At 41.3% G+C, this 12,155-nt stretch overlaps 1 protein-coding gene across 1 annotated transcript; it reads right to left on the minus strand.

The window, feature by feature from the left end:
• Nucleotides 1-535: 535 nt before the first annotated feature.
• Nucleotides 536-11,312, minus strand: LOC139460782 (CBP80/20-dependent translation initiation factor-like). The gene is made up of 6 exons (XM_071242252.1): nt 11,223-11,312; nt 8,308-8,331; nt 6,328-6,691; nt 4,428-4,627; nt 2,206-2,297; nt 536-1,176 (listed from the first exon to the last, which is right to left on the minus strand). Exons 1-6 carry the CDS (start codon nt 11,304-11,306, stop codon nt 1,041-1,043), a joined length of 900 nt encoding a protein of 299 aa, XP_071098353.1. The 5' UTR covers nt 11,307-11,312; the 3' UTR covers nt 536-1,040.
• Nucleotides 11,313-12,155: the final 843 nt, after the last annotated feature.

The following is a 12,155-nucleotide window of genomic DNA, read 5'->3' on the forward strand; positions in this document are numbered from 1 at the left end:
TAAACAAGCTAAAACATTACTAAAGGGAAAAAACATGACTAAACGGAAAAAACATGGCCATCTTATTCGTGTTACCATGGCAACAATGGACGCAGACAAGGGATGAGGTTGGAAGCACCAATAGATGACCAGCAGGGACTGACACTAAGAAAATGACAAATGTATTTCAGTGATAGCTAAATAACAAAAGAATCTCAAAAACAGGCTTTGTGAACATGAACCCGCCCATGTTTGTGAGGATTTATGTCTGATTGGGTATTTGTTGTTTTCTGACACACTCAGCATTACAGCGACTAAATCATACTAAATACATTTTATTGCCCCAAAAGACAAAGGGATCGGGCCCAAGCGTACACTTATTACTGTCTTCTCCAGATATATGAGGCTGTGGCCTTCAAGTGAGTGAGTTGGGTTTAACGCCGCTTTTAACAGTATTCCAGTTATATCACAGCGTGTCAGCTTAATGTGGGAGGAAAGCCTGAAGTGATGCAGGTCTCAGACGTTTACCACTTCGGTGAAACCCGCGAAATGTGGCCGAGATTGTGTCGATGTGATGCCATATTTCAACTCAATCGGCATGTAATATACTGATCGAAATTAATAAGGGAACACTTAGTTTTAGACACAGTAAAATGATATGCTATCATGGGTTCCCATCCTTGTCTACCAAATACGTGTTGGAAACAATGCACACAAACACATCTCAACATTTGATTCTGCTGAATTTGTATGCAAACTCCACTGACAGTAACGCTTATTTACCTATTTTTTTCATTGTTTATTTGTTTCCATCAGTATATCTTAGTAACACCCAATGTCTTCCCTTGTCCTGGACCACTAAAATGCTCTTTTCTCATTATACCTCTGTCACCATGGAAACAGAAGCTAAGCTTTTATTGAAAAAAATTCAGATCAGATCAACAGTTGCATTGGGTTTTTTTGCTGATAAAATCAATGAAATGATGTCGATGAATGATAAAAAACAGTGACCCATAAAACAGTGAATGATAAAACAGCCAATGATATGAGCAGCTCTTTGATCACACAACCAGCCCCGATAGAATGTCAGCCATTGTGTCGCAGTAGAAACGAGTGACGTCATTCGGAGGTTCTTCAAACTTCCGACAGTAACATTCCAGCACTTCCAGGAGAGTACACCGTATCCTTGGTGACGTGCTGTAACAAAAAGCAAATTCATCTTGAGTGATCAAAAGTGGTTTAACACAGTCGGCAATATTCCAGTTATGTCATGTCAGTCTACACGAGTCTGGGCAAGGGCCTGTCCCACAAAGCCATCCAGGGGGGCACGGTTGGCCCATTCGTCTAAGGCGCCGCGATTCGCTGTGCAGAGTTGCGTCCCCTGGACACGCCAGAAACCTATGATTGTGGGTTCGAATCTCGGTTTGCCCCGATTATGTTTATAGATTTGTCAGCACCATACCCGTGCTCGTGGGTTTCACCGAAGTGGAAAACGTCTGAGACCTGCATCACTTCAGGCTTTCCTACCACATTAAGGTGACACGCCGTGATTTAACTGGAATAATGTTAAAAGCGGCATTAAACCCAACTCACTCACTCACTCAAAGTCATCCACATTAGACCTCAGGGTATGTATCCAGTCCTGCTTGAATGAGACAAAAACAATTACTGTTTGCATTTTCTGTCAGTTTTATTCGGTTTCAATTTTTTAGCAAAATTGAAGCTTTGGCTCAAGTCTGGACCCAACAATCCAGTGATTGAAATCATGAGCATCGATCTTCACAAATGGATACGATGACATGCATCAACCAAATCAGTGAGTCTGACCACCCGATCCCGTTAGTCGTCTCTTACGACAAGCATGGGTTGCTGTAGACCAATTCTAATAGGATCTTCACAGGACGAAAATTGGTTGTAACAGTTATGAACATTAGACCTCCCAGTCATCTAAGGCACTGCAATTCGCTGTGCAGAGTTGCGTCCCTTGGGCTTGACAGAAACTTATGATTGTTGGTTCGAATCCAGGTTCCCCCCGATTATTGTTCTAGGTTTGTCAGCACCATAAACATCTGAGACATCTAAGACCTGCATCACTTTCCTCACACAAAAAAGCTGACACCGTGATATAACTGGAATACTGTTAAAAGCGGTGTTAAACCCAACACACTCACTCACTCACTCTCATTGTTCAACTGTTGGATTACTGGCTCGCTAATGATCCCTCACCTATTATTGACTATCTTTGTCCTGATTTTTTCCATCAGTTTTCCGAGTCTTTCACTGCCGACGTCCTCCAGTTCCTTGCCAACAGCTTGCAACTGCAGAAATAATCAAGATTTACACAATGTGTGGACACTGGTTATAAAATTATACCCCCATTAAGGCAAAAATAAAATCATTTTTTTTAAATAAATACTTACATGTCAACAATAACAAATAATTATTCATTCAAACATTCACACAATTATCTTTTTTAATTTCGCATTTTTCTAAACTCAGATTTATCTTAAATACATGAATGAAAGGTACAGGGATTACCGTGGATTCAAACAGGAAAATATTTCTTTAATTTGTTGAATTTTATTTTATAAGTTCTCACTTTTCTAAAATCAGACATATATTAAATTTTGCATTTTTACATAACATTCAATGCAGCACTGCAAAACTGAACATAAAAGACTCTTCATGCTATCATCTTCATCCGGACTGATGGTCCTGACGTATATGTCACCTCAATAGAGTTATCATACAAGTACATTAACAGGATTTAGTCACTGGGTATCTGCCTCAGTCTTAATGCCCATATATCATCTGTGATGCAAATCTATAAACCCTGACATTATAAGTTGTAGCAGGATCACGAGGGGTAGAAAGGGTTTTATGCATCCCGCGTTAGGTTTTATACCACAAGCCGGAGGTTTTATGCATCCCTCGTTAGGTTTTATACCATGAGCCAGAGGTTTTATGCGTCCCGCGTTAGGTTTTATACCACGAGCCGGAGGTTTTATGCGTCCTACGTTAGGTTTTATACCATGAGCCGGAGGTTTAATGCGTCCCGTGTTAGGTTTTATACCATGAGCCAGAGGTTTTATGCGTCCCACGTTAGGTTTTATACCACGAGATGGAGGTTTTATGCGTCCCGCGTTAGGTTTTATACCACAAGCCGGAGGTTTTATGCATCCCTCGTTAGGTTTTATACCATGAGCCGGAGGTTTTATGCGTCCCGCGTTAGGTTTTATACCACGAGCCGGAGGTTTCTATGCGTCCTACGTTAGGTTTTATACCATGAGCCGGAGGTTTAATGCGTCCCGTGTTAGGTTTTATACCATGAGCCGGAGGTTTAATGCGTCCCGTGTTAGGTTTTATACCACGAGCCGGAGGTTTCTATGCGTCCTACGTTAGGTTTTATACCATGAGCCGGAGGTTTTATGCATCCCACGTTAGGTTTTATACCACGAGCCGGAGGTTTAATGCATCCCGCGTTAGGTTTTATACCATGAGCCGGAGGTTTTATGCATCCCGCGTTAGGTTTTATACCATGAGCCAGAGGTTTTATGCATCCCTCGTTAGGTTTTATACCACAAGCCGGAGGTTTTATGCATCCCTCGTTAGGTTTTATACCACGAGCCGGAGGTTTCATGCATACCACGTTTGGCTTTATACCACGAGATGGAGGTTTTATGCGTCCGGCGTTAGGTTTTATACCACGAGATGGAGGTTTTATGCGTCCTGCGTTAGGTTTTATACCACGAGATGGAGGTTTTATGCGTCCCGCATTAGGTTTTATACCACAAGCTGGAGATTTTATGCATCCCACGTTTGGCTTTATACCAAGAGACGGAGGATTAATGCATCCCACGTTTGGCTTTATACCACGAGATGGAGGTTTTATGCGTCCCGTGTTAGGTTTTATACCACAAGCCGGAGGTTTTATGCATCCCACGTTAGGCTTTATACCACGAGCCAGAGGATTAATGCATCCCACCTTTGGCTTTTTACCACGAGATGGAGGTTTTATGCGTCCTGCGTTAGGTTTTATACCACGAGATGGAGGTTTTATGCATCCCGTGTTAGGTTTTATACCATAAGCCAGAGGTTTTATGCGTCCCACGTTCGGTTTTATACCAGGAGACGGAGGTTGGTGATAGAAAACAGGAGTTCAACTGAGCTGTGGTAAACTTGCGCTAAGTCACGTGACTTTCATTGACTCGGAAAAAGCGTGCAGCTCTTTGCTTTGAAGCGGGGTACAAGGGATTTACTCTGTCTCTCAGGTATCCATGTGCAGCCTCATTTGCTTGTGGCAGAGTATAAGAGATTTATTCCCCCGTTGAGAAATTTAATCCCCTCCAAGGCAGGTTACACAGTATTTTATCACGTGGACCAATCAGATCTCATCATTCTGACAAGGAGGTATGATAAAGATAGATGTATATAAGCATGTAGCCTACCTGCAGTGCAAGGAATTCACACTCGTCCGCTGTGGTGTCCGTCTCCTGCTCCAAGATGAGCTCCATACTCTCACAGATGGGGCTGACCAGCGGCTTGAACAGCTCCCCCGCCGCCGTCCGCATGTGGCCGAAAACCTGGCACAATGTGGCCAGGAAACCCAGGAATCTCACCGACGATGTCTTTCTGATCTCTTCTTTATCTGTCACGATACAGAGATTCAGTACATTCACATACCTCCTGGGATCACGGCAACTATGAATGTGCGTTGAAGAAATTTGCTGTTTAAGGCTAAAAATAAAAATAGTCTTGGTTCTCAGGCACCGCATCAGGCATCATCATAAAGTTCGCAGAACCTTTCGTTTTTATTTCCATTAAAAAAAAAAATCCTTAAATATTCCAACGGTCAAGTATTTTACTCATCAAGGAATACATTCAGGCAGGGAGGCCTTTTCCCAGGTTGATGGTACACAACTGTTTATTTGGTAACTTACTAGTTTGAACAACACCCAAAAACGAAACAGACACCACCCAGCCTCACTATGTTTTCCAAAAACCATTGCCTGAGAACCAATTCTTTGATTTTTTTAACATTAACGCAGCATCCGGCAAAAACCAGTTACCGTATTCGACATAATAAGCGCCCAGGGTGCTCTCAAAATTAGAAATAGGGGGCTCTTATTAGAATATTATTTTGGTGAATAAAACAGAGCTGAAATATTATTAATTTTGTGGTTTATGCTGACAGCCTGAAATGTTTATATACGACAGATATAATTTTCCAGAATTTTATTGCCCATAATTAAGGGTGCATATAACACATGAGTCTGTATTATATATGAACAAATAAGTCTTGTGTACATTGATCCATCGGGAGGGTGCTAATTGGGATTATTCACTAGCCAATATATTAGCAAATATCGCCGTGGGCGCTTATAAGAGCGGGCTGCTTATTACGTCGAATACGGTATATGACTGCAGTCTGTAAATATCGAATCTGGACCAGATAATCCAGTGGATGACAACATGAGCATTGATCCCTGCCAGTGACAAGTCGAATTGAGTCAATCAAATTCAAATTTAGGCAACTGGTACCTGTGTATGTATATATGTATATAATATATCTATTACATGTGCATTTTGACCACAACGCCATCCCAAAAAATGGTGAGCGAAGTTGTCAGAAATGTGAAGAGGATGCATGTGTCCATGTCAGACTTAAGACAAAAAACAAGATCAAAGAATCACAGATAACACACACTGACTTTTATAAAATATGCGGAAGGAACCACAATTTTAAAGACCCATGTTTATAACAAATTACAGATGAAAGAACACATGCATTATCATGATTATGGTGTGGTATGTATTTGTAATACATTGTTCAATATTGCAATAAAATGCAGTACAAAGTCAGTCCAATACCCATCACTACCAAAGCAGTAGAAATTGCCACTAGTCCTGTAGTCCTTGCCAAACTGCCCAGTAGTTAAGGTATCATAAGGAGCAGTAGAAATTTGCCATTTCTATGGGTTTTGTACGGAAGCCTTTTAGGGCCATTTGGTTTTTTTGTTTTTTTCGATACTATCTTGAAATTTCAAGATACAGAAGATGAAATTTCAAGATACTAAGTTGAAATTTCAAGATACAAAGTTGAAATTTCAAGATAGTATCAACTTCCGTATCTTGAAATTTCAACTAAGTATCTTGAAATTTCAACTTAGTTTCTTGAAATTTCCACTTTGTATCTTGAAATTTCAACTTAGTATCTTGAAATTTCAAGATAGTATCAACAAAAAAACAAACAAAAAATGGCCCTAAAAAGCTTCCGTAGTTTTGCTATATGTTATCATTATAAGGTCGAGTGGACAAAAAAGTTAGTTTCTAATGCTGAAAGTGTACCTTTAAAATCTTTCTGCAGCAGCGACAATATACAGTTCCTAAACTTGGTTCCCTCTACTTCAATCCCAGCCATATGGTGACAAATGATGGCCCCTGACTTGGCAAAATCTCGGTCTCCGAGGCACTTCTTGTAGATCATCTCGGAGACCTTCTTCAAGTCCTCCCCACTCCTGGCAGCGTCGGATGCCAGTTGGTTGATGTTCTGGAGATCTGATTCATCTGCATCAAGCTGCAGACTACGCAGTGCTTCCTCTACGTCGCTGAGTGTCGCTGCGGACGATGATGGTGATGGGGCAGGCGACGGTGACTTGGCATTGTGGTTTTCATTGTGCTCTTTGTTCTTCTCCTCTTCGGCACTGCGGAGCTGGAACATATTTGCAGAGCTCCAGATAAGTTTTGGTGTTGTGGGTATTTTACCCATGCATTTTAAAATCATTGGGTATCAGTAATTCTATCTGGGTATTCAAATTTCTGTTACCCACTAGTTTTTACACATGTGGGTATTTAAGTTAAATATTTAAAAACAATATTCATCTAGGCCCTGCAAACTGGTGTCGTGTCGGTTTGAGAGCTTTATCGGACTCAAAAATACCACGATACTTCCACAAGAAAGTGTGATGGCAAATGATCATGATGTAACTGTCATCGTGGAGTTTGGCAAGGTTGACGGAATGCCCATTTATAATTTCAAAATAAGTTGCTGATTTGCTAGTTGCATACGCAGAGTTACTTCACAATATTTTGATGATACACACAAGTTTTTTTTGTAGCGATCTGTAATGTTCGTTGCGCATTTGATATGCTTGGATTTTATTTTACTGAGTATTTCTGCATTTCTGATGCGTATTTTACACAGATACGCAGCTTAACTGGAGCTCTGAATTGTAGCACATAGAAACATTGGAGGGGGGGTGCGGGGGAGACAGCCATATCAACAGTCCACGACTTTATCCACTAGTCCAATGTTAAAAGTTCAAGATTTGGGGGTCCCTATGTTTAAATACAAAACCCCCGGATTGCATTTAATTTCCATCTGGGGCCACGGGTGGCCCAGTCGTCTAAGGCGCCACGATTCGCTGTGCAGAGTTGCGTCCCTTGGGCACGCCAGAAACTTATGATTGTGGGTTCAAATCCCGGTTTGCCCCAATTATGTTTCTAGGTTTGTCAGCACCATACCCATGCTCGTGGGTTTCACAGAAGAGGTAAACGTCGGAGACCTGCATGCCTTCGGGCTTTCCTCCCACATTAAGCTGACACGCCGTGATATAACTGTAATACTGTTAAAAGCGGCGTTAAACCAAACTCACTCACTAATTTCCATCTGTCATGAACTCATAAAAAAGAAACTGAGAAAGAATATTTTTTCAGTCAGCACTTCAAAAAATAAAAAAAGTTCTCTGGTAGGTCACTGATAAGTGGAGCCAAAAAACAAATTGGATCTATGAAACATTATTTTCAAGTGTACAATTACTTTTTGGCAAAAAGACCACCTCCGTGGTATCAGAGTAGAGCATCTGCCCAGAAAGCAGAAGGTCTGGGGTTCAATTCCCCGGTGTGTCATTCCAAAAGATGTTAAAAGATGGTACTTGTTGTTACCCTGTCTGGAGCATTAAGGGACAAAAACAAGGACTAGTCAGCTCGGAGTCAGTATACTGTGTCTGATTGGGATATTCATGTTAAACTGTGGCATGGTATCTCAGTGGGCTAGCACTATAAATCAGCATTAGTCAGGACTAGTACAAGCAGCCACACACACAGACACACGTTAAACCCCATTTCACCTCCCCTTTTTGGCTAAACCTGAGCAAAACATATTCCTTCAGCATTTAGGGGAACAGATATTGTTTTTTTTCATATTTCCAGGAACGACCACCCACACACAAAATGGTCAGCCACTAATATATGTAAATTGGCACGTTCGACCAACTTGGAATCTACAAAAAGATTTGTTAAAAAATATATTCGAAAAGAAACACTCACATGACCAAGTTTGACAAGCAGAGCCTGCAACAGAGAACAATGCATTAACATAGTGAGGGAGACAGTTGACCATCGCAGAATATAAACAATTGGGTAGCTTAGCATCTGATTTCAATCTCATTAAAATCAGATCTTAGTTCTTGCTGTCGCTAAACAAAGATCTAAGGACTGAATGGAGGAGACCTTGCACAGTACGTGGGAAGCACTGCCATACAATCGCAACCATATATTAGAAATTCCGGAATGTTCGTTTGTTCAGTTTTCAAAATTTTAATCGAGAACTGTGTCAACATATTTTTCAAGCGTAGTCACAATGGATGTAGTCAGGTTGAAATGAGTATCATAAAGGTCGAGAAAGCTGCTTTCTAATTGGCTGATGTCGACTTCTTGTTAGTCGTTCAGTGGTCGGTCAAAGTTCACGAAAGGTAATGGGATGTCCTCAGATCTTTGTTTAGAGGCAGCTAGAACTTAGATCTGAGGTGATTGCATCTGATTTATAATTAGCTGGATTGGCTGCAGCAGGTGAGCTGCCTTTAACATCCTTAACACTGCTTAGATGTGCCTATCAATGTAATATTACAAGTTGTTTGTTAAAACTTTGGTGAAATCCCTGTAAGTTTGTGATGTTAATATGGTTCTTAAAGACCTGGGCCCACTTGCACAAAGCGATCTTAGCGCTAAGATGACCGTAACTTTTACAGAGGCTTACAATAGTAGTAAAACTAAGATCGCTTTGTGCAAGTTGGCCATGGGATTATAATTGGGGCAAATCTGGGATCCACAACCAGCAAATCATGGTACTGACGATCTCTGTCGTAGGTCACGTGTCTCAAAGACAAACAACCAACTTTCGTGAGAATCGGTCAGACGTGAACACGCGTCCTTCTGATTGTTAGCCGACAGCTAATCGACTGAGCTACATCCACACTGTGAAACTAAGTGTAAATTTACCTGGTCATGCCTACGCCGTTACAGAACTGAACGAAAATGGTCAAATAGGTGATGGAGTGAGTGAGTGAGTGAGTATGGTTTTACGCCACTTTTAGCAATATTCCAGCAATATCACAGCGGGGGACACCAGAAATGGGCTTCACACATTGTACCCATGTCGGGAATCGAACCGGGGTCTTCGGCGTGACGAGCGAACGCTTTAACCACTAGGCTACCCGACCGCTCCAAATAGGTGATGGACACTTACAAAGGTTACCGGTAGGCATGGTGTCTCACTGACACTTACGAGTGATCCCGATGCCATTTGGTACACGCGTCCCATTCCGTAATCTACAAGATACCAAGTGGTGAGGAAGGAGCTGATATGGCATGAACTGAAAATGGCTCCAGGCGTCAGACGTCAAACTCACTTTTGCTCATAAATGACATGGTATTTAATAATTCGTTGGGGGATTTTTTGTGACAGTAAAGTTTGGTCGGGAACACTGTATGAATAATTGTAAGGAACGAGGGAGGCATAAGCAAGGCTAGTGAAGACACAAGGGTGAGTTCGCTTTTGAATCAGTACTGAATAGTGAGTGAGTGAGTATGGTTTTACGCCGTTTTTAGCAATATTCCAGCAACATCACGGCGGGGGACACCAGGACCGCCCCAGTACTGAATAAATGTAGCGGGTGAAAGTGGTTTGTGTGGAATATTTGACTCTAAACCATTTCACCCTGCTCTAGACGTTCTTGTGTGAAGAAGATATAGAGCCACTAAACGGGGACCTAAACCTAATGTTCCTTAAGCTAGGGAGTAAGCTAGGATCGGTGAGATTGATAGTTTGTAAAGTGAGGGAGTGAGTGAGTTTGGTTTTATGCTGCTTTTAGCAATATTCCAGCAATATCACGGCGGTGGGACACCAGAAATGGGCTTCACATATTGTACCCATGTCGGGAATCGAACCCGGGTCTTCAGTGTGATGAGCGACCGCTTTACCACTAGGCTACCCTCAACATCGCTGGGCCTATTCAATGACATTGCATGTAGAGATGATAGATCACTGTGAGGAGCTTATGCTCTCTCGATGACACCTGAAGTCACAGGGCATTGTTTCGCTGCAATCTCATTAAAATCAGATCTTAGTTCTAGCTGTCGCTAAACAAAGATCCGAGGACATCCCATTACGGGTCATGTCAGAACGACCTTTCGTGAACTTTGACCGATCACTGAAATGACCAACAAGAAGTCGACATCAGCCAACTAGAAAGCAGCTTCCTCAAGCTTTACGGCACGCGTTGCAACCTGGCGACGTGACCCGTAATGGGATGTCCACGGATCTTTGATCCTCGGAACTAAGATCTGATTTTAATGAGATTGTGTTTCGCTGGTGAGACTGGCAACAAAATACTACAAATCACATCAGAGGGTATTGTGACGCGTCTGAAAAGTTTGTGGTACTGTATTCTAAATGTAGGCCAAAACAAGCTATGCCAATCCACACAATATTGCTCTTGAATGTGGTGACGTCTTGATAATTTTTAATCCTCATAAGAACTGAGTTCAAATTCTGCCACTATCAGTGTGGATGTGACAACCAAGCCTAGCTTAAATTGTGTTTTTAAACTCATTTATAACGTTTCTTTCCGATTTAGTGAAATAAATATGCATGCGTTTCTTACCAGCTGATACAATAACATTACAGGTTTCATCAACACTGATGCCAATTTGGCACAACCTATCTAAAGACGGTAAGCACATTTAACCGACCTCGGCAATCACAACATATGAACGACATATGAAACACTGTTCAGTACATGCGAGTAATAGGCCCAGTTTTTGGAATGATAAACAAAGGAATGATCTGATCGAAAACCGAACAACGTCCATGCCGGTAGCATGTGTCGAACGATACAACGAAGGAGACATCGATCACAGATGGAAGGTACAGAGGACACAGAGATAAAAGCTGCTGACGAAACCTGGTAATCTCCTCCTCCGGGAGTGACTGCGGTCACGTTACTAGATAGAAGCCCTCTGCCCCTTCCCCTGCCTCGTCCCGCCATCTTGGAATAGCTCCACTTGTTTTAGTTTCGTATCTGCTACACTCCAAGCTCCATCCCCGTGCATGCTACCAGACAATGCTTTTTAGCTTGTCCGCGAAGACTACGACTAATCACTGTGGAGAGCTTGATGGCGTGCACGAATGATTTTCATTCCACAGGCACAGAAGAAAGAATGCTAGTCCACTCGACACTCAGTCTTCCAAACATAAATAAATGTTGAATGCCGTGATATGTTTACACTGAGAAATGCCAAAATTTGAACAAGAAAATCTACCAAAAGACAACATTTGCATAGATCTATTTGACAAAAAATCAAATGAAATTAAGACTTTATTCAGTACAAACATGGTCTAGTTTTGATAACATGCAATTATGTTAAAAAGATGCTCTTTGCATTTATTCATTTTCGATACGGTTCAAGTTACAAACTTTACATTTCCTAAATTCGCGAGGAACATAAAATACATGACCATTAGACTAACAGGTAGATTAAGTCTACAAATACATTTCTTAAAAATAATTTTTTTTTTCTAAAAAATATTTCCTCTTCTGCTATGTGTCACGGACACTTGGCTCTGCTTGGTTTGATCTAGACTTGCCCAGGCTTTTAATTAGTAGGATATATATGATATATAGGCTGCCACTTTCAATTTCTAAATTGTGAGAAATAAGCCGAAAGCGAATCAATATATGGCCCTAAATGAATTTACAGTAATACTATTCAAATAGTCAAATAGTTCTCGCATGAAAAGGTTCTTGAAAACTGTTAATAAGAATCCATTTTTGGACTTACGGATAAATCACTATGCCAAGCTTGTGAACAGTTGTCTTTTAATCGTTGACGTAACA

Source organism: Haliotis cracherodii, unplaced genomic scaffold (genome assembly GCF_022045235.1).
Source record: "Haliotis cracherodii isolate W230 unplaced genomic scaffold, xgHalCrac1.p SCAF_14, whole genome shotgun sequence".
NCBI lineage: Eukaryota > Metazoa > Mollusca > Gastropoda > Lepetellida > Haliotidae > Haliotis > Haliotis cracherodii.

Coding starts and splice junctions, on each gene's coding strand:
- LOC139460782 (XM_071242252.1), bottom strand. CDS start 11,306: ATGGCGGGACGAGGCAGGGGAAGGGGCAGAGGGCTTCTATCTAGTAAC. Junction 8,332..11,222: donor CCGGAGGAGGAGATTACCAG/GTTTCGTCAGCA, acceptor TCTCTGTTGCAG/GCTCTGCTTGTCAAACTTGG. Junction 1,177..2,205: donor ACAAAGATAGTCAATAATAG/GTGAGGGATCAT, acceptor TTTTTGTTACAG/CACGTCACCAAGGATACGGT.